The sequence below is a fragment of the Puma concolor genome, chromosome B4 (genome assembly GCF_028749965.1).
Source record: "Puma concolor isolate L17-30 chromosome B4, mPumCon1.1.hap2, whole genome shotgun sequence".
NCBI classification, from domain to species: Eukaryota; Metazoa; Chordata; class Mammalia; order Carnivora; family Felidae; genus Puma; species Puma concolor.
Genome location: NC_141673.1, coordinates 132,453,936 through 132,479,947, shown reverse-complemented (window position 1 = coordinate 132,479,947; position 26,012 = coordinate 132,453,936). Strand labels below are relative to the sequence as shown.

At 48.9% G+C, this 26,012-nt stretch overlaps 1 protein-coding gene and 1 long non-coding RNA gene across 6 annotated transcripts in view; one reads left to right on the top strand and one right to left on the bottom strand.

Moving 5' to 3' along the window:
* Nucleotides 1–13,932, top strand: part of ECHDC3 (enoyl-CoA hydratase domain containing 3) — a 32,587-nt gene extending 18,655 nt beyond the window's left edge. The window contains exons 5-7 of one of the 5 annotated variants that reach the window (XM_086714960.1): nt 2,340–2,647; nt 10,515–10,628; nt 12,491–13,932. In XM_086714960.1, the coding sequence (XP_086571086.1) occupies nt 2,340–2,647; nt 10,515–10,628; nt 12,491–12,536 (468 nt within the window). In that variant the 3' untranslated portion in view covers nt 12,537–13,932. Of the gene's footprint in view, nt 1–2,339; nt 6,649–9,151; nt 9,525–10,514; nt 10,629–12,490 lie in introns of those variants that run through there. The other 4 variants (XM_086714962.1, XM_086714963.1, XM_086714961.1 and 1 more) reach the window with 4 other exon arrangements.
* Nucleotides 13,933–17,864: 3,932 nt separating this feature from the next.
* Nucleotides 17,865–26,012, bottom strand: part of LOC147579518 (uncharacterized) — a 40,184-nt gene continuing 32,036 nt past the window's right edge. Inside the window, exon 6 of the long non-coding RNA XR_015254035.1 lies at nt 17,865–18,421. This is a non-coding gene — a long non-coding RNA (uncharacterized LOC147579518). The remainder of the gene's footprint in view (nt 18,422–26,012) is intronic.

Here is a 26,012-nt window from a genome sequence, read left to right as displayed (position 1 = left end):
CGATCTAGTCCATCCCCTAAAGAGTTAGGGAAATCGGGGCCTGGCACCACTTGCCCCCGACTGCCAGTCCAGTGTGTATTCCACTTGTACCCGTAGGCAGGAGTCCTCAAAGCTAGCCTTGTGACCCCTCCTCCCTTATCAAAGTTCCATCCCTCACTGATACAATCCAGTGTCCTGATTTCAAAACCCTTCTAAATCGGTGGCTGTAAGCTGGGAGCAGTATTGGCCCCAGGGGACATTTGGTGGTGCCTGGAGACATGTTTGATTGTCACAGTTGTTGGGGTGGGACCTGTAACTACCGGCACCTAGCAGACAGAGACCGGGGATGCTCTAAACATCCTACCGTGCGCAGGACAGCCCCACATAACAACATGTTATCTGGCCCAAAATACACAATGGCACCAAGGTTGAAAAACCTAGTCAGTAGCATGATCTAAATGCTAACGACTCCCAAATTTATATCTCAAGCTCGTCCAATTATCTATTACTGCACCGTGAACCACCCATAACTTAGTGGCTCAAAGCAACAACAGTAATTTGTCGAGCTCATGAATCTGCAATCTGGACAGGGCTCAGTGAGGAAGCTTATCTCTGCTCTGCAATGTGTGTGGCCTCAGCTGGGAAGAACTGACTCCAGGGGAGAGTGACGGCTGGGGGCGGTCATCCGAGTGGCTGTTAGGCTGCCTTGCCGCAGGGGCCCCAGCCGGGCAGGTCACTGGAACACTTCGCATGGCCACTCGTATGTCCTAGACTTTCCCACGCCATGGCAGGCCGGCTCCGAGACTCAGCAGCCCGAGCAAAAAAGCCAGGTGAGAGCTGGGTCACCTCTGGCCAGACCTCTAAAAGAATTGGAACATCATTTCTGCTGTGCCGTCTGCCTTCCTCCATCCATCCCTCAAGTCACTCATCAGCGAATATTTAGTAAGCTGCCTACTAGATGCAAAGTGCCCTTTCTGGTGCTGCCAGTACAGAAATAAACAGAGCAGCTAAAAAAAAAAAACAAAAAAAAAAACAAAAAACCTCAGGGGCACTTGGGTGGCTCAGTCTGTTGGGCGTCCGGCTCAGGTCACGATCTCACTCACAGTTTGTGAGTTTGAGCCCCACGCAGGCTCTGTGCTGACAGCTCAGAGCCCGGAGCTGCTTCAGATTCTGTGTCTCCCTCTCTCTCTGCCCCTCCCCTGCTCACGCTCTGTCTCTCAAAAAAAAATAAACATTAAAAAAAACAAAAACAAAAAACTCTCACCTGGTGGAGTTTCCACGCTAGGAAAGGAGATAATAAACAAAACAAATGTGTCAAATGTATAGATGTCATTTGCATCTATATGCAGTCAAATGCAGAAGTACAAAGGATAAAAATACAGCCGGAAAGGGGGTCGGTGCTGGGGTCTGATTTGCAGTTTCGATAGCATGGTCATGGGGGACCTGCTGGATGAGATGTCATGTAAGCAGAGGCCCGAAGGGGACGAGGGCACCAGTCATAAGGATACGTGGGGACAGAGCACTGCAGGCCAAGGGAACCGCACCCTGAGGTGACAGCATGCCTGGCAGGTTCAAGAAATAGCAGGGCCTCAGGGAGTGAGAGGAGGGACAGAAAAGGCACCTCCCTGCCTGCGTAAAACCCTCTTTTAAATGGTCAATTTGAATTTCAAGAGGCCAGGCTTTGTCAGGCACAATAGCCACAGGCCTCAGAAGGGAGGAAGCCACAGAGAGTAAGGAGCTTAGGTCCCTTGGTCCCTTTTTCTGGGGGGGGTGGGGGGTGGGAAGGGGGGCGGCGGCTCCAGGAAGGAAGGGGCGTCTTGCCAGTGCAGGGGCCTCACCTATTGGTAAAAGCCGCCTCATACAAGGCTCTTGCACCCCTGCCCTGGAAGGTGTCCCCCTTTCCATCCCTCCTGCTGTGGTTTGGGGAGGCTGCTCTTTCAATCAGACCGAGGTGATGGATCCCTGAACATCTTTCTCCTTCTGGAAAGCAGCCACCACGTTGGTCTGCGGGAGGCCTGGGCCTCACCGGTTAAGTAGTGTCACCTTCCTCGCATCAGATGTGGCCGCTGCCCCATGCCTGGCCCTTGAATGAGGCAGAGGGAAGCTCCTGGCTCAGCAGGGGCCGGGAGATCCAATCTAGGGAAGGAGCAAGAGAACACGGAGAGTCCCCCCACCCTTTCCCAGGCACCTGTATTCTCCTTGCTCCCGGAAAGACGCTGGGTGACCTGGCAGACGTCAGGTCTATGGACGACGTGTGATTTGAGGAAGCAGAAAACGGGGCTGAGGTTGTAGGGAAGTAGGGTGGGACGGAGAGGGTCACAAGCGGCGTGCCTTAATAACGCACACGTCTCCTCCCTCAGGTTGCCTTAGAAATGCTTTTTACTGGGGAGCCCATTTCCGCTCAGGAGGCCTTGCTGCACGGACTGCTCAGCAAAGTAGTGCCAGAAGAGCAGCTGGAGGAAGAGACCATGAGAATCGCAAAGAAGATTGCCTCCTTGAGCCGTCCTGTGGTGTCTTTGGGCAAGGCCACCTTCTACAAGCAGCTGCCCCAGGACCTTAGAACAGCCTACTACCTCACCTCCCAGACCATGGTGGACAACGTGGCCCTGAGGGATGGGCAGGAGGGAATCAAGGCCTTCATCCAGAAGAGAAAACCCATCTGGTCACAGTAAGTGAAACGGAGGAGGAGTCCTGCACCCCTCACCCCCCCCCACCCCCCACCTTCTGAGGCCCAGACACCGCTGCTGCCTGGTGACCGTAGAAGAGACAGCCTGCTGTATCTTATAATGGTTTTGTCGCTTGTGGTCTGTGTGAAAAGCCGTGATTCCGCGGGGGAAGGGATGCGGTGGGGAATCGAATGGAGCGGAGGTTGGGACCTGTGCCGGCCAGCTCTGGCGGAAAGCTCATACTGGACGTACTCCTTCATGGGGACCACAGGTGAGGGGTCACCGGATGCAGGAGAAAGCGAGGACACGCGAGGCGTGAAAGAAGGATGCCAACCTAATTCCGCTTCCAGAAGCGTCCCCTGAGGCGGAGGCCCTTCTGTCCGCCCGAGAGCAGCGAGACATTTCAAATCTCCCCAAGATTCTCCACACTGAAAACCTTCTTGATTCCACTGAGAAATAATCACGCCTATGGCTTTGAACTAATCTTCTATGATTTAGAAAGATTACATATTTAGAGAGACTGGTAATTTTATCTTCCCAACCAGACTGTAAGCTGTCTGAGAAAAGAAAGAAAAAAAAAAATCCCTGACCTCTTTCTTTGGGTGCCCACACTCGTGGGCGTACATCAGAGGCCTGGTGTTCCTGTAACGCACGTCCTAGCTATCCAACACCCTGAAACCAGGGTCCTGGGCTAGAGCTGGGGATAAAACCCCCGGGGAAGACGCGGGAGGGACACAGAGCACATGGCCTGCCCACCAGACAACACCCACTCTGGACACGTTTCCAAACCCTGCCCAACCTCTGGTAGGCAATAAAACCAGCCCCAGGCGTTTGAGCCCCCCAGCTGAGCATTCGAATTAGGACTCAAACGTATTTCGTTTCTGGCTTCTGGTCCAACACCGCCTAAGAAACGCTCCAAGTCTCTTGTCCTCAAGCTTTTACCAAGGATCTTATCTTTTTTAAAAAGCCAGCTTATCTTCCCTAGGAGTGGAAGGTGGCCATAAATGCTGTCGGTGCTGTGACAGAAATAGAGAACCATGAGGCTCAAACCCGAGGCTCTCGTTCAGGCTCGAGTGTGTTGGGAAGGATGCCCCCTCACGCTTTCACAGATTCCTACTGAGATTGACATTTTTGTTTTTGCTTTGCCTGAGTTTAGAAAGGTTAAAAAAAAAAAAAAAAGCGTTTTCTTGGAAAGGAGGAACTTGTTAGTAAGATGGTCCTCATGAGCAGAGGTCCCCGCGTCCTGGCCACCTGGGATGTGCTAAGTGCCATCCGCACATTCGTGTTCCGTCCTCATTCGGAACCCAGTAGAGCAGGTGCTACAGTTATTCCCATCCCACAGATGTGTTGTCAAGGCCCGCTTCGTGCCAGGTCAGACAGTGGGCACGGGGTAGGGTGAGGGTTCCAGACTCTGCCTGCCTGAAGAAACACCGGAGGCCCTTTCCCTCTGGCCGCACCACCTCCTGTGGAGCGCCCGGGCTGGTGTGAGGCCGGCCAGAGAGAGGACTTCCCTGCCCCACGGCAGCTTTCTGAAACAAGGGAATGGGCCACACACTCCCTGCTATGCAACTTGCCCGTGCACAACAGACATCAGATGCGAATTTGGGCAGACCCCTGATGGAGTTTTCCCTACGAAGCTAATACAGAGCTGGCTGAAGTTCTGGACTAGATTGTGAAGGACCAGACTGTCACCGTCTGCTCAAAAACAGTGCTGTCGACGGGGCCCCTCCGCTACCTTCCTGCCCAGGTGGCCTGCCGTGGAAGTCATTATTTCACAGTTACTGGATCACACAGTGTAGGGGACAGGGTGTGAGAAAGGTTCCGGGCCTCAGAGAAAGTGACAAGGCCTCCCCTCACACACCCGTCTGGCCAGTGCAAATCCAAAGTTAAGTTTCCAGGGTCTGTATGAACATGCACCATCCTCCAAAACTGTGAGATCCCCAGGGCTCTCGGCTGGCTTCCCAGTGCACTCAGGGACCAGCTATAAATCTTAACACTCGCCTGTGGAGAAAATAACCCAGAAGGAAGATCTGCCCCCACCCTCTGGAGTCATAGAATTCATCCCCAGGAAAATCTAAATCTGGGGTTAGTTTGCATCTCTGCTTCCCTCCACTGGGACGCTGAATGAGATTGTTCTGATAGCCACACGTGATGTTCGCTTTTGGAAAGCCTAGTGTGTGTCGTCTTTCCCTCTGTACCGTGCACTTCTCAGGGAGCCCTGCTGGGTGGGCTCAGCCCAGCCAACCGCGTCCCTACAGTTCAGGCACGGGAACCGGTATCCACTCCAGCTCGGGGTGAGCGAGCCCTCCAGAGGCCGGCTTGAGCCCCAGAGAATACAAGCACATGAGGGACACCGTTTGCTCTACTCCAGTGAACTCGGGGTAGCTGCCGTTCGGGAACCAGTGCTGATTTCATGAGCCTCAATTCCTCAGTTCCTGCGAGCAGCCCAGTGAGGCAGTTCTTACCAGCCCCCTGGTGTGCAGGAGGCTCTGGGAAGTTCTGGCATTTGCCAAAGTCAGGCCTGTGTGTGGGTTTGGGTCTGTGGGCTTCTGAAGGCTGTGCTCCTGACCACCGCACTGTGTTCCTCCCGACATCCTGGAAAGGTTCCTGTTCCAGCCCGCACACACTGACTACCAGTCGGAAATGCCACCGCCAAGGCAACGCAGTTTCGCTTCCAGGAGGAGATACGGGAAAAGCAGAGATCTGAACGCAAACAGCATCCTGGCCCTAGGTCTGCCACGGAACTAGCTGTGTGGCAGGTGCAGGTGACAAAACTGCTTTCGCCGCTCAAGAGGGCGTGTCTGTAACAATGACACCATTGGACACTCTTGTCCTCTTCCTTGTGACATTCTGGATTCTACAATGCTGGGATTTGGGAACTTGCTACGAAATGTGAAACAGGCCGCTTTTGCTCAAAGAAAATGCTCTTTTACGAATGGAGAAGATGGGCATTTTACCTGGAGGAGTAGTAAACGCTGGAAACACCTGAGCACATCTGAGACCAGCAACTCCATTACAGATATTCAGAGCTGTGGGGGCCACATCCAAACCTTCTAAAGATGTGATCAACTAGGAAGACCCGCCCTGAGGCACATCTCCTCAAAATTGGCTCTTACCCTGAATTTTGTCTGGATGCCTTATTCAGCCAGCCCCGCCCTCCGCTTTCTTCTCCTTCTCAAAACCCACGGCACTAAGAGTCACGTTTCCAAAGTGTGGCCTGTGGACGACCTGGGTCTTCAAATGCAGATTCCCAGGCTCCTCATCAGAGCTACTGAATCACAAATGCAGACTCCCGGGGCCCAAAAATATGTATTAAAAGGAAAAAATAAAGGGGGTTTCCAAGTGATTCTGCTGCGCAGTAAAATGTATGAGCTGACTGCATGCAGGTGGAGGCGACCCATCTGTCTCCAGCTGTATCTGTATTTTAACTGTCAAAGCAGTGCAGGTGCTGTGGTGAAGTTCCGGGCAGTCACCGCTGGCTCCGACAGGGATGTCAACAGCCTCTTCCAGGAGCCTCTCGAAACCAGTCAGGCAGGCAGGTTTTTGGGCCTTTGTAGGCCCTCGGTGCTCATGACTTTGGGAGCCCCACCCCACATTACATTAAACATCAGAAACAGGGGCGCCTGGGCGGCTCAGTTACGCATCTGAACTACGGCTCAGGTCGTGATCTCACGGTTCATGAATTCGAGCCCCGCATTGGGCTCTCTGCTGTCAGCTCAGAGCCTGCTTCGGATCCTCTGTGTCCCTCTCTCTCCACCCCTCCCCTGCTCACGTGCTTGTTCTCAAAAATAAAACATTAAAAAAAATCTGAAATATATCCATATTCCACACTAAATATAATGCTTCTGTTTAGGGAAAGGAGCTGAACGATTTGCTTTATAAATTATTTTTAAATATTTGACTAACGATGATTATTTCTTGGCAGTCATCAAGTATCTGCAAGTTAAACATTCTTGAAGTTGACGTGTTACAGCTAATAAAATATTAAATTTCGATCTTGCAAGGGTTTCTCTTTTATATTTTGGAGCCCCAAATTTATTTTTCAGGTCCCAAAGAGAGGCCTATGGAAAGCTGGCAGGCTACCTATTCTGTGCCTACAGGGTCTCCTGGATGAGCTGGCCCAGCCCCCTCTGGTTCCCTGGTGTAGGGGAGGTGGCCCTTCCACACGGAAAGGGGGAGCGAGGGAAGGAAGGTGTGGGTTGGCAAATCCAGCGTTATGAGGTTTATACTCCCCGTGTGGCAGTCTTCTGACATCCTTAGTGATTTACAGTCCCTTCGGGTCTCCCTGTCACGACCAGGAATGTTTAAGCACAGACTCTAAAACCAATTTGCACATTTTTTTTTTCATATTTAAGACCTCTTTCTTTTTTATGTTGTTTGTTTCCAATATTCACCTAACCAAAACACGATAATTGCCAGTTTTAGAAACTTCTAGAAATTCAGAAAAAGAAAAAAAAAATGTATCAGCCTGAGGGGAATGCGATCTAGAGCCCATCAACACTTAAATTTATGTAGTGATTGCTCTGCACCAGGCACCGTCTTAAGCATTTTGCAGATGTTAGCACATGAATTCTCACAAAAATCTCTAGGAAGTAGGCCTTATGAATGCCATTAGACAGACAAGAAACCAAAATACGAAGTTATTAAGTGACTTGCCCACTATCACCCAGCTAGGAAGGGGCAGGTTCTGGTCAAAACTTTCACTTCGTAAAACTGATTAAGGAAATGTGGTCTGAGAATTTCAAAGACCTCTCTGCATCATGTGTCACATCATCAGGTGTCACAACCCAGGGCACCTGGGTTGTGAAATGCAGCGGGTCCAGTTGTGGGGCCACGGGCTTGTGACTGCCACACCATGCGACTCTCCTGCCCCCTCTTAGATGCCCACTACACTGCATCACTCAGCAGATAACTTCTGTTGGGTGGGAACCACGTTAAATTATTTCTTCTTTTTTTTAATGTTTATTTTTGAGAACTCGAGTGCATGAGTGGGGGAGGGGCAGAGAGAGAGGGAGACACAGAATCCAAAGCAGGCTCCAGGCTCTGAGCTGTCAGCACAGAGCCCCATGTGGGGCTCAAACCCACGAACTGTGAGATCGTGACCTGAGCTGAAGCTGGACACTTAACCGATTGAGCCACCCAGGCACCCCTAAATTATTTGTTGTTAATTCCTAGTTGAGTGTCCCACCCTCTCCAACCCCCCCCCCCCCGCCCCCGCAAAGGTATGCATTCCTGCAGGAGCACAGTTAGTCTCTACTGGGCATTTGGATCATCAGAGGCTAGGCACTGCTCAGCACAGAGCAGGCCTTCAGGAAGATCTGCTAGGTCTAGTTAAATGTTACCAGGGGTACAGTTCCCCCGCACAGGCTACATGATACAGACGGGCTTTTAAAAAATCCTCAGTTCACATTTTCTCCATCAGTTTTGGGAAGTGAAATAACTGAGCAGAACACGAACTAAATCACTGTTTTCTTTGTAGATCCGGCAAAGCCGGTAAGCATCTCTTTGTAAATGTAGGTCGGTACTCGGGCATCGTGTTGCTCTGCTTCGATGCAATCAGTCCCAGGGGTTCTGTAAAGCCTGTTTTCTTTCTTTAAAGGCATTGCTGAAGCATGTTTTAGTCTCCAAATGCTAACACTTCTGGTGATAAAACATTCCAGAGAGGCATATACCATATGTGGTTGGTTGGCAAGGGGTGAAGATATCTAATAGATCGGCACTTGATAGAATCTATCAGATTGGTTAATATGCGGATTTGAACCTTAAGCCAAAATTGTCTCATTTGTTACTGTCGTCGAAGTTTTTACTCTAATCATTTGATAATTATCCTTTCAGATAGCCAGTCTGTCCAGTTTTTACCAATGACGTTTCCCCAAGGCCCCTCAGTTCCTGTATCAGCAACCCCTCCCCATTCCAATGGGGGTGGACAGTTGCCAGGCTCAATGGTTGTGTCCCTCCCCCTCCCCACACAAGGACCATCACACCCCTCCTCAGTGTGGGTGTGACCAGTCTCCCCAAGGTTACCACGTTCCCATGAAAACAGATTTAACTTCCTTTTAGTTGCATTGATTTTCTTTTTTTTCTGGATCTATTTCCAAAAGAAACAGGCAAGAGGTGATTTTTAAAACATCAATGCTTGTATTTATGAAGTGTCTACTTAATTGCAAAGCCCTATGTTAGGCACTATGGGATGGGTTTGTTTTGTTCTAAGCATAAGACAATTGCGACCCTCCACGAACTTAGTCTAAATCATGAACACGTTAGCATTCAAATACGAAACAGTTATCACGGGACAAGAATCAGAGAGCTGAGTTATCTCTGAGCTCACCCCTATCACTAGCTGTTCAACCTCTTTGAGTCTGAAGGTCTTGGTGGTTATGAGGGGTGACAGTAACACCCAGCTCCTAACTGGTTAGGAGGGTTCAATTAATGTATGCGTAGCAATACTGTTGACCACTTGCCCCATAACTCCACATCCCCCTGTCCCACCCCCATTACGCCTGCAGGTGCAGTGGGCAGTTTCCACAGGTAAGCGCTTCCCCCTGTCATGGACTGAATTCTGTTCCCACCAACTTCCTCTGTTGAAGGCCTGCTCCCCAACACGACTGCATTTGGAGGAAGGGCTTCTGAAGAGTAAGGTTAAAGGAGGTCGCTGGGATAGAACCCTACTCCCATAAGACCCGTGTCCTTAGGAGACGAGAGAGACATACCAGGGATGTGCACGCGCAGAGGAAAAGCCATACGTAGATACAGCAAGAAGGCAGTCGCCCGCCAGCAGCAGATAGAGACCTCCAGAGGAACCAAACCTGCCGACACCTGATTGTGGACTGTCAGCCCCCAGAACTGTAAGGAAATAAATCTCTTCCCTTAGGCCCCCCAGTCTGTGGTCTTTTGTTATAGCGGCCTGAGCTAAGACACACCCTCAGGCGCTTCTCTCTGCCTCTCTGGGAGTGATTTTTGGCATTCCACCAGCTGGCTCGGCCTTCAGCAGGCCAACCAGGGACACCCCTGGAGCAGCAGGAGACAGGAGCCTATGGATAAATGCCACCCCCCCCCAGTTGACTGAGGAAACAACGCTGAGATATGGGTCTGTGTTTTCTCAGAAGGGCCCGGCAGGGCTGAACCCCATCATCCGTAGCACCGACCTGTCGGTTCACGAAGACTTTACCAGCTCTCTCCTTCCCTGCCTTCCCTTGTCCCACACCCTCACTTGGGATCCTGCCATCACTTTCCAAATAAACAACCTTCACATAAGTCCTTGATTAGGGGTCTGCCTTTGGGAGAATACTGAACTAAGAGGCAGGTTGACACTGGCCTCTCAGTGAGTGTCCCCTTCCCCTAACAAAAAAGTGAGACCAAGATTTAGCAACAGAACACATGTTACAATGAAGCAATGGGGGAGGCTGCTGAATGAGCCCCATTGGCAACGCCGATTATAGGAATCAAGAGGAGAAATCCATTTTGATAGGATCATCCGCATAAAGCTTTGACTTTTCAAGCTGGAAGCGATCTCAGTTCTCAGTTACCTCACAAGTTGTGACATCACACACACGGTGTCTACATGACTGAGGAGGAACAGACCTACCCAGTACTGGTACCAAAAGCAGGATCCTCTAAGAGTGGGATGGCCTCCCTATTGACGTCCCCTCGAAACAATGAGGGTAAGCCCCCATAAATGTTCCAAGCTCTCTGGAAGTTTCTTTAGCAATGTTCAGGAAAAAGGCAGAGCAGGGGTGTTGTCCCCAAAGTCCCCTCCAGAGGTCCCTCGAGAAAGAATTTATGAGCTGCTCCTCTCCAGTCCCTTCCTTGACATTTATTGGCTTTTTGATGAACATTAGAATAATTCTTTTGTCAACTGCTTCTCATTAGGGACCTGGTGATGTTCTTTCTGACCGTTATTTTACTCAATATCATGCCTGGTTACTGTGAGGAGAAGAGGTTCCACTTAGAAACCATCCATCTTTGCAGCAGGACAGAGCTCAGGTAGGCCCACTGAGATACCCTTCCTGCATTGACAGCCGCCCCAGGGCACGTGCAGAGAACTTAGACAAATGTCCAGGCTTTAACGAATGGCTCACCCTCCAGCATCATGCTCCTCCATTTCCTTAAAGACATATTTCAGTTTGATTCTGTTTCTTTTTAAAATAAATCATGGAGACCTTGTGGGTGAAATAATCACCAGGACTTAGTCCTTAGGGGTGACACAGTCTCACCATGAATGACAGGTCTGCCTTGGAAAAGTCTAGAACTAGCAAGTGTTGAAAGCAGGCATCCAGTTTCCTTGATGGACTGTTTATTTCTCCCTCACATGCACTGTCTTAACATGATGATGGCATAGGGAAGCACTTGGAGACGTCTGAAGTTCCCACCACTCATGTCAACAATGTCAAGGTCCACATGCCCTCCTTCACCTTCCCTACCACCAGATATGTGAATCTAACCAGGAAGGGCACACTTTTTAAAAAGGTTTTTAGTTATGAACAATCTCAAACACATGGAAAAGTTGAGAGAAAAGTGTCACACACTACCACGTACTCAGCTTTAACAATTATTACCCAGATTTCTAACAATTACTGGGGCGCCCAGGTGGCTCAGTCGGTTAAACGTCCGACTTTGGCTCAGATCATGATATCACAGTTTGTGGGTTTGAGCCCTGCATGGGACTGTGTGCTGAGAACTCAGAGCCTGGAGCCTGCTTCAGATTCTGTGTCTCCTTCTCTCTCTCTCTCTCTCTCAAAAATAAACATTAAAAATATCTTTATAACAATTATCAATGGATAACATATCCATGGCCAATCTTGTATGCTCTGTCCCATACTCACTACCCCCATCCGCAGACTATTTTGAAGTGAACCCCAGAGTGGCCTCATTCAAACAAAATACACTGCTATCATCCAGGAAATTCCAGGGGATTTAGGAGCTCTGTGTCAGGAACCAGGCTCTAACACCAAATATTAGAACAAAAGACGCTCCTAGTGCTGTTATCGGGAAATTACAAGGGTCTCGGGAGCTATGCGCCAGGAACAAGGGCAGAGACTAACATACATGCTTTCTTTGATCTCACAACAACATACTTCATACCTTCCCTCGTCTGTTTCAGGCCTCCACCCCTCCTCCCAGGATCACTTTCCAAAGTAAATCACCTGCTTGCCAAGCTAGGGCTTGGGCACTGCTTTCTACAAGAAGCCCAGGTTGAGATACCAACCTAGGAGAGGGGAGCAAAGGCAGCAAAGGGGAGTCCCAATGTGACGGCCGGGCAGGAGGCCTGGAGAGGAACCAGCCCCAACCGAAGGAGAACAGAAGCCTCTGGAGGGATGTGTCCAAGAGATTCATTGAAACTCATATGTCTGACATCGGACATCGCTGACATGTGGAATGCTGTCCTGAGAGGCCAGAGGGCATCGGAGCAGCGTGAAGCTGTTTAGGTCATCACTGCTGACCAAAGGGCAGTGCAAAGGGTGCATTGATGTGCTCTTGGGGTAAGAGAAATTTAGTGTGACATGAAACTTTAGAAAATGGCCACCCCCTGTACCCTCAGGAAAGAATGAGTGTGGTCATTCCAGGACCTCTGCTGGAAGGGAGAGCAAAAGCTACAAAGTCTGGCGGGCGCAAAGTGGAACCCGCGTCGTCCAGGACAAGGACAGGAGTAGAAAACTGGCGTCATCGGGCTTTGATCTGTAGTTGGGCCAACAGTATACACCCGTTAATTTCCCAGCTGTGGTGGATGTGGTGGTGTAAGATGTGAACATGAGAGGAAGCTGCTGGAAGGAGCCCCGCGCTATCTTTGAAACTCTCAGGTAAATCTGGAATTATTTTCAAAATAAAAAGTTCTTTTTTTTTTACAGTGATAACGCAGCTGCATTAGGGTTCTCTGAGAATCAGAACAAGTAGAACAGTTGGACAGACAGAGATCTTTAGAAAGAGAGGAATCATGAGGAACTGGCTCATGCCCTTGTGGCATCTGAGGGGGTCCCACCGTCTGCAGTGGGCAAACTGAAGAGCCGGCAGGCCTAGAGCTGGTGATGAAGTTCACGGGCGGAGAGCCACGTCCGAAGGCCTGAAGCAGGAGCTTCTCAGGGCAGGAGAAGACGGACTGTCCGGGTTCCTGCAGTCACGCAGGACGTGAGAGAACCTTCCCTGCCTCCTGCTTTTTGTTCCGCTCACGCCCTCAACTGATTGGATGAGTTCCGCCCATCTGGGGAGGGCAGTCCACTTTACTCAGTCTACCAATTCAAATGCTGAGGTCTTCCTGGAACCCTCACAGCCGCCCTCCAGAATTAATGTTTAACCAGCTACTTGGGCATCCTGTGGTCCAGTCGGGTGGACACATAAAATTAACCCTCACGGTATCTGTGTTTGTATATGTACAGCCCAGCCCTGGAAAGGTACACTCAAAACGGATAATGGTGTTTGCCTCTGGGGAGAACACCCGCGGGGAGGGGGACTGGGGTCAGGGTGAGAGAGAGACTCACTTTTGCACTGCGTACCCTTTTGTACTGTTCACATGTGTTGCTGTTTTTAAACACGTGTACATAGTACCACATTCAAAAAATTAGAATAGTCACAGGCACCCAGGATATGCTCTGTGGGAGGCAGACTGTGAGGGGAATGTCGTGTGCATGAGGTATTCAGGAAGAGCCTTGAGATGAACAGCTATGGGAGACAAGCAGGAACAGGCAGAGGCAGAAGTCCAGGGGCAGCCGACCTCCTGGGAAGCTCCGCAGCCAACACAGCCACCAGCGTTCTTCCCCCTGGGCCAGAATGGCAGGAACCATCACACCTGTCTCTGCTGGTCCCTGGGTGCAGGCTGTGGTGGGAAGGGCATGAACCTGGTCCAGGTGACTACTCATAGCCAAGGTACCCTCTGCAGGGTGGCGGCCAAAGGCAGAAGTTGGGACAGCACATCCTTCCCCAGAAACGGAATCTAGGTGACATGTCTGCATGTCCCCCACAGGAACAATATATGCTCATTATAACATGGAAACGGTTATGATGTAGTCAGAGGGGGAAAAAGGACACACATTTGTATCTATAGCATGTAACAATTAGGCAAAGCAAACAATAAAAATAATCCTGGGGGCACCTGGGTGGCTCAGTCGGTTGAGCATCTGACTCTTGATCTTAGCTCAGGTCACAATCTCACAGTTCATGGGATCAAGTCCCGCATCAGGCTCTGCACTAACAGCGTGGAACCTGCTTGGGATTCTCGCTCTCTCCCTCTTTCTCTGTCTCTCTCAAAATAAATAAATTAACTTAAAAAAAATAAAAATAACTTTTTAAAAGGTCATTATGGGCACCTGGGTGGCTCAGTTGGTTGAACCTCCGACTTCGGCTGAGGTCATAATCTCACGGTTCATGGGTTCAAGCCCCATGTTGGGCTCTGTGCTGACAGCTCACAGCCTGGAGCCTGCTTCGGATTCTGTGTGTCCCTCTCTCACTGCCCCTCCCCCATTCACACTCTATCTCTTTCTCTCAAAAATAAGTATTAATTTTTTTTTAAATAAATAAAATAAATAAAAGGTCATTATATTCCTAGAAACTGGAACTGGAAGAAAATATTCCAAAATGTAAAAATTTTTTTCTGGAAGTGGGACTGTCAAAATTTTTCCTCTTCTTCTTACTTTTCTCTATTTTGTATTTTTTTTCCAAATTTTCTATAATTTTTAAAAAATTTTAAGAAGCACCCTGGGATCTGCTTCTGTTATTTCTATCATTAAACTCTGACACTGTTTCTTTTTTTTTTTTAACAGTTTTTTTTTTTTAATTTTTTTTTTCAACGTTTATTTATTTTTGGGACAGAGAGAGACAGAGCATGAACGGGCGAGGGGCAGAGAGAGAGGGAGACACAGAATCGGAAACAGGCTCCAGGCTCTGAACCATCAGCCCAGAGCCCGATGCGGGGCTCGAACTCACGGACCGCGAGATCGTGACCTGGCTGAAGTCTGACGCTTAACCGACTGCGCCACCCAGGCGCCCCTCTGACACTGTTTCATGAGTAAATTCTGTGCTTATACAGAAGGATGAGGAATATTTGATCATTATCAAATAATGTCTAAACTTTTGGGTATGATATAAGAAACGAATGGATCCTATAAACCAATGTAAACCCCACCCTTTTAGGCAATCACAAGTTCAAAACAAGGTCAGTGGCCCCAGACGCTTGCTCAGTTAGAATGAGGGGCATCAGGGGCGCCTGGGTGGCTCAGTCCGTTGAATGTCCGACTTTGGCTCAGGTCATGATCTCACAGCTTGTGGGCTCGAGCCCCACGTTGGGCTCTGTGCTGACAGCTCAGAGCCTGGAGCCTGCTTCGGATTCTGTGTCTCCCTCTCTCTGCCCCTCCCCCTCTCACACTCTGTCTCTCGCTCTCAAAAATTTTTAAAAATTTTAAAAAAAAGAATAATAGGCGTCAACTCATTCTTGTCCTGCGCACAAAGCAGCAGTTATAAACTTTTCCAGCAGAGGGCATTGGTGCTTTACCTCTGGACAGAAATCTCGGCTGCCTAACTTGCTTGGTTACTGTGAACGGAAAGTCACATTTGCTTCTTAGTCCTGAGAATAAACGGAACTTATTTAGCAGGTTATATGGTGAACTTAGTTAGATGTTAGTTCAGGCCAGGCAGTGGAGAGGAAGAAGTTCATAAATTTTTTAAAAAGTAATAATCCTGATACAATTGGCTGACCTCACAGTGTGCTATAAAGATTGCTTGGGAGCTTTTATTCCCGGGCACCCCTTAGCGGAAGGGCTGTATATCAGGGTTTTTCAAGCCAGGCACTATGGACGCCCTGAGCCAGGTGATCCCTGTTTCGGGGCCCTCCTGTGCACGGAAGGACGTCTGGCAGCAGTCCAGCCTCCACGCACTGGACACCAGTGGCACCCTTCCCTGCAGTTACAACAACAAAAATTGTCTCCAGACATTGCCAAATGTGCAGAGGAGGAGGAGGAGGAGGAATAAAGCCACGCCCAGTTGAGAACCACTGTCCTGATAATCATCGTCAGTGCATCAATCCTGGGATAGACGGATGCAAATGAGGCCTGCACGGCGCTTGGAGCCCTGCCCAGGGCTGCCCATGTGAAGAGGCAGCAGGGTGTCTGTGCGGAGTTTCAGGCACCGTAAGTTGGGGCAGCTGCTTCTGCTCCAGACCCAACCCCACCTCCAAGCAGGACGCAGCACCTTCAGCTTTGCCCAAATAGATTCAACTCCCAGAAAACTTTACAGAAAAATGGAAAGATCACTGAAGATGTCCAAAGGAGAAGAGATGCCTCTTCACAGGATTCTCCCTTTGACATTTCTGTCCTTGACCTGTGGCCCCAAAATTTCTCGGTGGGGGGCACAGAGTCTGCCTTCAGCTCCCACTCACCCAGCACCCTTGTAAGACAAGGCAGTACGCTTCCAGCACATTCCATCCTAAGACACCTGAGTACCCCCAACCAAATCTCCTGCTAACAAGGAAGACTTTCCCCCTTCTTGTGAAACCTTCATCCATCTCAGTTTATAGATGATGATAACATGTGATTGTCCCCAAATCTCACAGCCAGGAAGTGATGGGAGCAGGGCTCAGACCCCCGTCACATGGCCCAAGCCCGTCAGGGCATAGAGGAGCAGTGCCAAGGACCCACGACACTCTCACAGCTCACAAAAATGTTTTCATGCTCATTTCCTTTAAAAATCAGAAAAAAAACATGACACTGTAAAATAGGATTTCTAATTTTTCTTTGGAGAAAGGGTCCCATAAAGACAAATGTGCCTTGGGGCGCCTGGGTGGCGCAGTCGGTTAAGCGTCCGACTTCAGCCGGGTCACGATCTTGCAGTCCGTGAGTTCGAGCCCCGCGTCAGGCTCTGGGCTGATGGCCCAGAGCCCAGAGCCCGGAGCCTGCTTCCGATTCTGTGTCTCCCTCTCTCTCTGCCCCTCCCCAGTTCATGCTCTGTGTCTGTCTGTCCCAAAAATAAATAAACGTTGAAAAAAAAAATTTTTTTTTTAAAAAAAGACAAATGTGCCTCGAGTCCCCTAAAGTCACCCTACACCCTCGATGTTGTGCTGGCGTTTTTAGTGAGGGTGTCACTGGCACACACCCACTGGATCTAGGCCCAGTCTTGGTCAAACATAAAGCTAAATCTCAATGCTAAGGCAAAAATGTAGAAGTATAGGTCTTTTCTATTATGGGGTCAATGGTATCCTTCTCAAATGTTCATTTATTCACTCAGCAAACATTTCCAATGGCCTGCTATAAATGAAAAAATAATGCATTTAAAAATATGAATAAACTTGGGTTCTACTCCTGAACCCAAGGCTACTCTGTATATTAATTCACTTGAATTTAAATGTAAAAAATATATATTAATAAACTTTTGGTTTAAAAAATACATGAATTCCAAGTTATAAAAAACAGAAAATTTTGGGGATGCCCGGGTGTCTCAGTGGGTTAAGCATCCAACTCTTGATTTCAACTCTAGTCATGATCTCACGGTTTGTGAGTGTGAGAAATAAGCCCACTGACCGAGTCAAAGGAGAGACACGGAGACTCAGAGCACAGGAAAGCAAGGTTTTAGTCAATGATCTTGCAAGAGCGGGTGTCTGACTCGGAGCAGTTACAGCAGACAATTTATCTCCCAGCATGCAAGTCCCTCCTCTGCTTCCTCATTGGCTCCTAACACGCAAACCCCTCCCCTGGTTCCTCATTGGCTCCTAGCACACAAGTTCCTCCTCTGGCTCATTGGCTGATACTACAGAGGTTACAGCCTTACCCGGAAGTTACCTATGCCCACATTAAGGCCAAATAGTAGTCGGATTGGAACAAATGTACCTTCCCTGAGGTGATGCAGAGACTTTCAGTTCTTTGGCCCATTCTCATTGCAAAGCCTGTGAAAAATAAACCCATAAAATGGAGAGGGGAGAAGAACCAGGAAGGAAAGTGTCTAAGGGTTTGGGACTCCACGGTGGGGATGGGGTGGGGGTGGTTCCATACATATTTCCAGTAGGTTACAAACCAATGTTAATTAGACAGCACAGCTTTTATTTGGTATTTCTGAAAACGAATCATCTCACTTACTTCTCACAGTGAGTTCGGTTCAAGCCCCACGTCTGGGTTCACATGGACAGTGCAGAACCTGACTGGGATTCTCTGTCTCTCTGCCCCTCCCCTGCTCTCTCTCTCAAAATAAATAAACCTTAAAAAAAGAGAGAGAATTTATTTTAAGCTTATTTATTCTGAGACAGACAAAGCTAGCAAGTGCAAGCAGGGAGGGGCAGAGAGAGAGGGACAGAGAAAGAATCCCAAGCAGGCTCTGCACTGGCAGCGCAGAGCCCAACGTGGGGCTCAAACTCACGAAGCAAGAGATCATGACCTGAGCCAAAGCGGACGTTCAACCAACTAAGTCATCCAGGTGCCCTGAGAATTTTTGTTTTTATTCTACCCTAAATCCTTGAGTTACCACAATCTTATTAGCTACTTTTCCAACACTGGGTCCAGGGTGGGGAAGTGGGGGTGGTGAGGTCATGTTCCGTTCATTTTACTGCACCCTCTCTGTGCCAGCTAGAGGTAAGGTGATAGCTTAGTCTGTTTGGGCTGCCAGAGCACAGCGTCACGGGTAGCTTAAACAACAGAAATTTAGTTTCTCGCCGTTCTGGAGGCTGGAAGTCCAATTTCAAGGTGCCAGCATGATCGGATTCTAGTGACAGCGTTCTTCCTGACTTACAGGTAGCTGCCTTCTCAGGGTGTCCTCGGAAGACAGAGAGAGAGAGAGAGAGAGAGAGAGATCTCGGCCTCTTCCTCTTCCTGTAAGGAAACCAGTTGTAACAGATCAGGGCTTCACCCTTATGAATTCATTTACTCTCAATCACCTCCTGAAAGTCCCTTAAACCTCCAATATAGTCACACGAGGGGGCTGAGGTTTCAACATTTACATTTGGGAGTGAGTTTAGTCCATAGCAGGTGGGTTAGTCAAACAATTTAGAGCTGGTGTATTTTTAGTATTTTAATATCAAGGCTGTTCTCAACAATCAAGGAGGAAATGTGTCGTTCTTTGAGCCTACTTTTTATTAGTTTTGGGGGTGGGGGAGAGAGTTTGAGCAGGGGAGGGGCAGAGAAAGAGGGAGAGAGAATCCTAAGCAGGCTCCGCAGTCTCAGCACAGAGTCCAACTCAGGGCTCGATCCCATGAACCGTGAGATCATGACCAGAGTCAAAAATCAAGAGTCAGACACCAAACCAACTGAGCCACCCAGGTGCCCCATCTTTTTAAAACCTCTCCTCTGCCCCTTTTGCTCCAAATGGCGCAGAATATCAGGACAGTGTATCTGATGGCCATCCCTTCTCTCATTGCTAGAGTTGTGAGAAACGGGAGTTACTTCTGTTTAGGGGGAAGTGAGATGTTGGGCTTGGGGTTGGCTTCTCGGCTTGGGTCTGATTGGTTTGGCTTGCTTTCTTCTTCTTCTCTCCTACTCGGAGAGCAAGAAGAGGGTGGTAGGATTCCTGCCCAGGAAAGGTGGCACATTTCTTGCCTTGGAAAGAAATTCTATCAGAACTGACTAGGCCACCTGGCAGTTAACATTTGTCAGTGTGTGCGTGTTTGCTGCAAAGCTGTTTTGCTCCACAGGTGACTAGAATTCTGAATAGTCCATTCCAATGGAGCTAAGAATAAGGGAATTAAGGTGTTTCTTTTTTTAATAGTGGGGTGCATGCAACTGCACTGCTAATTAGGTTTTGTTTGGTCTGATCTTAAGTTTACACTCTCTGAGCACATAGCCCCTCTTGCCTACGTGCCCCTCCTACTACAATTAGCATTTGTGGTTTCTCGACTGGCTTCATGTGTAACCTGAGACCCGTCGCGCCCCCCCCCCCCCTCCAGCCACCAATCTAGAGCCACTGGGTCATGCCATCTACCATATTATTCTTAGCGCCTACAACTCTGATTCTTTTTCTTTCTTTCCTTCCTCCTCCCTCTCTCTCTTGTCTATTTTCTCACACTACCACATAAGCGGCATGAGGGCAGGGACCTTGTCCGTCTTGTTCATCCCTGTATCCCTCATCACAAGGACACGCCTGGCACAAAGGAGGTGCCCAACAATTATTTGGGGAGCGAACAAATGAATGAGTGAAAGTGAATGAATGAATGAATGAGCTCTCTCTGAGGAGGAGAAGGCTTTTTATCAGCGGCTTCTGTCTTTGCATAGAGAGCTCTTCAAGGTCAGTAAGAGGACTGCAAAAGGAATCAAGTCCAATGAGAAAGAATTTTTTTTTAGTTTATTTGAGAGAGAGAGAGAGAATGCCCACCCACACGCAAGCGGGGAAGAGGCAGAGAGAGTTAGAGAAAGAGTTCCACGCTAATGGCTCAGAGGCTTGAACCCATGAACCCCCATTAACCATGAGATCATGACCTGAGCTGAACTCAAGAGTTGGACGCTTAACCGACTGAGCCACCCAGGTGCCCTAAGAATTCTTAACACAAGAAAGAGAATAAAGAAACAGAGAAACAAGGATTCCCTTTGACAAAAATCCAGAGATTTTCTCCAGTAATAGTTTCATCTGTTTGTGGCAAGGACTTTTATCATATTTGTACATTCACATACCTTGCACAACTGGGTGTGTAATTAAGTGTTGGAGCATACAGGCAGAATTTACAAATCCAGTAAGAGTGAAAGCAGGCTGCCGCGGAGTCCAGGGCTGGGGTGTGAGTGGGCGGGGGCTCCCCAGGACAGGTGCAAGGCATGTGTCTGGTAAGAGTCATTGCAAGATCAATCAGGGGTTCGGGCTGAGCACAAAAGGCACAAAGTCCAGATTGCAAGCTAATGCGTCACAAGAAATCGGAACAACCTGGGCCCTGGCATTTTCTGTGAGGTCAAAGACCAAATGCATTAAGCCTGAGAGCCAGACTGATAAAACCGCAGGGTGTGGCTGAAGGTCTCAAAGGTAGAGAAGGGTAGGAGATCACAAGACCCCGCAGGTGGGGCAGATGTGAAGGAGGCAAGGAGGTCGGGATCATGGGGACAGTGTACTGCCAGGCTGTCTTTACAGACACTGCAGGACCTTGGGAGTAGATGTGGACCTGGACTGTAAAGCAGGTCCCAAGGGAGAGGACAGCTGGGCAGGAGGAGGAGGAGAGTGTGACAGGACCAGGAAGCAGCAGCCTCAGGGGAGCACGAGCACACACACACACACACACACACACACACACACACACGGGAGGAGAGTCAGTCTGGCAGGGCCGCAAAGCGTATTTATTGAATTGAGGTCTTTGCAAATAGCAATGAAGAGGAGAGTTCTAATTCTTGAATGAGCCACTCCATATCTCGAAACCTCCTTATCACATACCAAAACTAGAGGTTACAGAGAAAAGGGTTTTGCTTTTTCTTTAAAAAAGGACTAGGTAGGGGCGCCTGGGTGGCTCAGTCGGTTAAGTGTCCGACTTGGACTCATGATCTCGCAGTTCAGGAGTTCAAGCCCCATAGCGGGCTCTGGGCTGACAGCTCGGAGCCTGGAGCCTGCTTCAGATTCTGTGTCTCCCTCTCTCTCTTCCCCTCCCCCACTCACATTCTGTCTCTCTCAAAAATGAATAAACTTAAAAAAAAAAAAAGGACTAGGTAATGCTCTAGAAGCAGCACTGAAGAAGATGGGGAAGCCCAGTTCCCATCTCCAGACCCCAGGTGGGGAACAGAAGGCACCCTCTTCTGAGAGGACTGCCCAGGAAGCACCATCCTTGGGAAAGAATGGAATTTCCTTCCCACCAGGAAGGTGCTGAGAGGCCAAAACCAGAGTGGACATGGAGGGAGGGCTGCAGAGGGAAGTACAGAGCAGGCTGGAGGGGCGCCCGGGGGCTCAGCTGGTTAAGCCTCTGACTCCTGATTTCGGCTCAGGTCGTGATCTCACGGTTTGTGAGATGGATCCCCACGTCAGGTTCTGTGCAGACAGCACGGAACCTGCTTGGGTCTTTCTCCCTCTCTCTCTCCACGCCCCCCACCCCCAGCACTCTCTCTCTCAAAATAAATAAACATTAAAAAAATAAATAAAAACAGGCTGGAAAGTAGGGGCTATGCAGTGTGTGTGTCATGTGAGAGAGAGACAGAAAGAGAGACACAGAGAGACAGAGAGACACAGACGCAGCCTGTGCCCTGCACAGAGCTGCATCCGCTCAGATGGAGTGGCAAGTGCCAGGGCCCTGCCCACAAGCAGTCCCACCTGTAACACCCAAATGCCCCCACCCGCACGGGCCAGCACACGTCTTAGAGACGAAGACTGAAGGGTAGCAGAAATATGCTGCCCAAAATAGGACCAGAAGTTCAGGACGCGGCACCTCAAAACCTGCCGCCTCGGTATATTGATTATTTTAAGCCCTAGACACTTGAAAAACAGCATATGTAGGGAGAGGCTTTCTCTCAGCTCCTCTTATCTGCCTACGAACAGATTCTCCAAAAGGAACTCAGTGTCCTAGATCCCTTCCCTGGGAGTTTCATCAACCGGGAAGAGTTGCTCTCATCACAGCAGGGGACACACCCAGACTTTGTCACAAACTGTCACACTCCCATCTGTTCTTCTAAAACCCCTCATCCTTTCCGATAATCACTTCCTCTCCCCTAAGGGGCCTACCTCCTCCCCAATTTCCCTATTAGGATGGTACCTGGAGAGATACCCCAGGGTGTCTCCCACGTATACAGGAGGTCTACATGTTAATAAACCGGGTTTTCTCGTTAACCTTTATGATAGGGGTCTCAGCCACAAACACAGGGACAATTATTTTTTCCTCCCCTAGAAGGCCAATTATGCAGGAAACCAGAAAGAGGAGGTGCAGAGGGGAAATAGCCGCCGGACAGGAGAGCACAGAGGACGCAGGCGGAGGGGTGGGCTGGTCTGCTCTCCTTGGAGTGACGAGGTTCATTTCCAGGATGCGAGAGGCCGGAGTCCTGCTGATGTCCAGAGTGACTGAGAAGAGCCCAGACCTGGAAAGGTAGGCTCGCCCCGGGACACTGAGGTCTGAATAAGGCAAAGGGCTGAGGCGGGGAGCCTGACCTATGAACTATGACCTAAGAAAGGAAGTCCCCTAGAATACTCAGAAGAGTTGTGAATGAATTCAGTGGTTCTCCTGGCCTTCCCAAACCTCACATCTTCTGATGTGTAAACCTTTGACTCTTCAAGTGATTTTAAATGAGCAGAGAGAACAGAAAGCTTATTAATTTCAGAAAGAATAATCTAATGGTTGATTGGACTGCAATGTGTTTCGAGTTACCATTACCCAGCATGATATTGTACAACACTAACAACAACAGATACTTTTGCTTTTACTAGACGACTACTTAGTCACCTGATAAAATATTTTAGAAGGAACGCAGCGTGGGAAACAAAAAGAAGTATGCGTGAGGGTCCTTGCTAACGAATTTCCAAGAGTGGACTTTAATCTCTGGACTGAGCACTTTGGTGGCTCAGATACAGTCACTGGGGATTGTCAAAATCTCCGCCTGGGACGGTCCATTTAGAATCACCAGGAATGTTTCACTCCAGTCCTGCTGAAGCAGAATTGCTGCGTCTGGAGGAACGCAGGAGTTCCCGATTTTAACAAGGCCCTCCACCGATTAATAGGCATTATGTCAACACTAAGAAAATACATATTCTATGTAACATATTCTCCTTTTATCTCGCTCTGTGTGTTTCTTCATGAAGCAACCCAGTAGAACATTTTCCTGTACAGCACAGTCAAGTTCACATTCAAGAACCCTCCTCCAATTTAGTGTTTGTTTTTTTGAGTCCTGAAGTTGCTTTTCATAAGGGAGTAGTAATCCTAGCCTTTTGAGCTTGTTTATTTTTTAAATGATGCTTTGATTTCACAGGCTGTGTTTATATTGCCCTTGGTGTCCTCCCAGAGCATTTTAGTGCCAATAAGAAAACGTCTCTGCTTCTCTCCTCACTTACCCTTTCCATTTTTAAATTTTTATTTTTATTAATTTTTATTTTATTCAGAGAGAGGAGGAGAGGGGAAGAGGGGGAGAGAGTCTTAAGCAGGCTCCATACTCAGCATGGAGCTGGAGCCCATGACCCTGGGATCATGACCTAAGCTGAAACCAAGAGTCAGATGCTCAACCAACTGAGCCACCCAAGTGCCTATTCATTCCATTTTCTGAGCACAATGTCCTAGGATGTCCCCAACATTAAGCATCTGAAACCAAGAGCCACAGAAAGGTGCACGAGATCCTGGCTAGCCTCCAAGAGCAACAGAAGAAAGTCAAAAGGAAACATCCAGGGAAAAAGGATCTTCCCCAAGAACACTTTGAGGATGCTGGCAGGCTACAGAAGTCCATTTCGGTAACAATGAAAAACTAGTGTGATTCTTTCTAGATGTGTTGCATTAATGGATATTCATAGGAGAGCGATGGGCACGATCTCCCTGCTTAAGTTCCTGGAGGGGTAGGGATTTAAAATGAGCACCTTTGAAGAATTGGAAATGCCTTGAACAAGAGCTCTATTCTTATGAGTTGTATATAACACCCAAGATAAAATACAGGTGTAAGCCTTACTAATATCAACAGTAAGTTTAAATTCTACTTAATTCCAGTAAGTTTGTTTTTAATGTTTATTTATTTTGAGAAAGACACAGGGAGACAGAGAATCTCAAGCAGGCTCTGCGCTCTCAGAGCAGAGCCTAGCACGGGACTCGAACCCATGAACTAGGAGATCATGACCTGAGCCAGAATCAAGAGTCGGATGTTTAACCAACTGAGCCACCCAGGTGCCCCTCCAATGTTTTGTTTTTTTTTTTTTTGATGTGTGTGTGTCAAAGGTTGTCAACCAATTGAGTCCACAGAGTGCCCAGGCTCCCCACCAGGGAAAGTCAATAGCACTAGATAGCCTGAGACCCAACGCCCTTCTGTCTGCACTACCCAGTGGGTCCGTAACTTTGCCAAGAAGCTGCACCCATCTGATTCACACTGACCTTCCACATATGATTTCAATCAATAAGAGCATCCTGCTCCTTTAAATTTTCTATTAAATGTTTGTGCCTAAAATACAGTATCTGGGACCGAGGAAAAGGAATTACCTTCCCAAGAATCAAATAGCTCACTAATAGCAAATGTAGGGTATAGTCCCTTCCTGTTCTGCTGTAACAAGTTACAGCTACCCTAGTGATTAAAAAAAAACCTCAAATGCATTACCTCACAACTCTAGAGGTCAGAAGTCCAAATGCGTTCCACTGCAGTAAAATCAAGGTGCTGGCAAACTGCATTTCTTCTGGAAGCTCTAGGGGAGAACCTGTTTCCTTGCCTTTTCCCACTTGTAGGGGCCACCCATGTTTTTTGGCTTGTGACTCCAGGCAGCAACCACAACCCTGCTTCAACTTCTTCCTTCTTCATATCCCCTTCCCTGGCTCTGACCCTCCTACCTCCCCGCCCCTTATAAAGACAGTTGTGATTATACTGGGCCCACCTGGGTAACCCAGGCGTCTCTTCCCATCTCACAACCCTTTATCACCTATGCAAAGACGCTTTTGCCACATGAGGTAACATTCACAGGTTTGGGGAATTGAACATCTTCGGGCGACCATTATTCTGCCTACCTCACGGGACCAGAACTCAGGTGTGTTGACTTCTGGCCCAGGGACCCCCTACAGATCTCGGGTCCTCACTGCCCCAACCATCTGCTTGGGCCCCTCAGAGTCCACGTCATCTCTGAGACAGCAGAGACAGCAGCTGGGTTACACAGAGCAGAGGATTTCCTCTTGAAGTGGTGGTTTACCATTGTGCACACGCCATATATCCCTGGTACCACATACCCCCCACCATATTCCCTAACTCCGCAGAAAGAAGGGGGGTGCCCCTTGGATCAAGATGTATCTTGGTGGTTCACTGAAAAGGGTTGGGGATTACACTCCTCCTCCAGGACTTAAGATAGTTCTGCTTCGCTTCTGGTGTAGCTCGTGGGAGCCTGAGTACGATGGAATGAAACCCCTCGGTGTCTACAAGTGCCCGGGAGCAACCCCGGGACTAATGCAACTGTGTACTGCCCATATTGATCAGAAACCAACAGACAAGGGAATTAGGAGGAGAAGCAGGCTGAACTGACAGCATGGGGAGGTCCATGTGAGGCCAGGACAAGAGAGGCAGTGTCCACAGGGACGGGGGAGGGCTGGCACCTGTCTCACTCAGAACCCCTTAGCCAAGAAGTCTTGACTAGAGAAGAAACAGAAGGGCACTATGACCAGAAAACACACACCAGGCATCCTGCGAGCCTCAGGGGTCTTGTCCGGGGCTCCTCCCCCTTCTTCTGCAGGAGTGACAGAATCCCAGTGATGTTACAACTTTGCTCCTAGACAAGCTGCGGACCTCTGAGAGGAGGAGCCAGGCAGCAGAAGGAGACAGAAGGGCGTTAGCTATGATCAGGAATCCA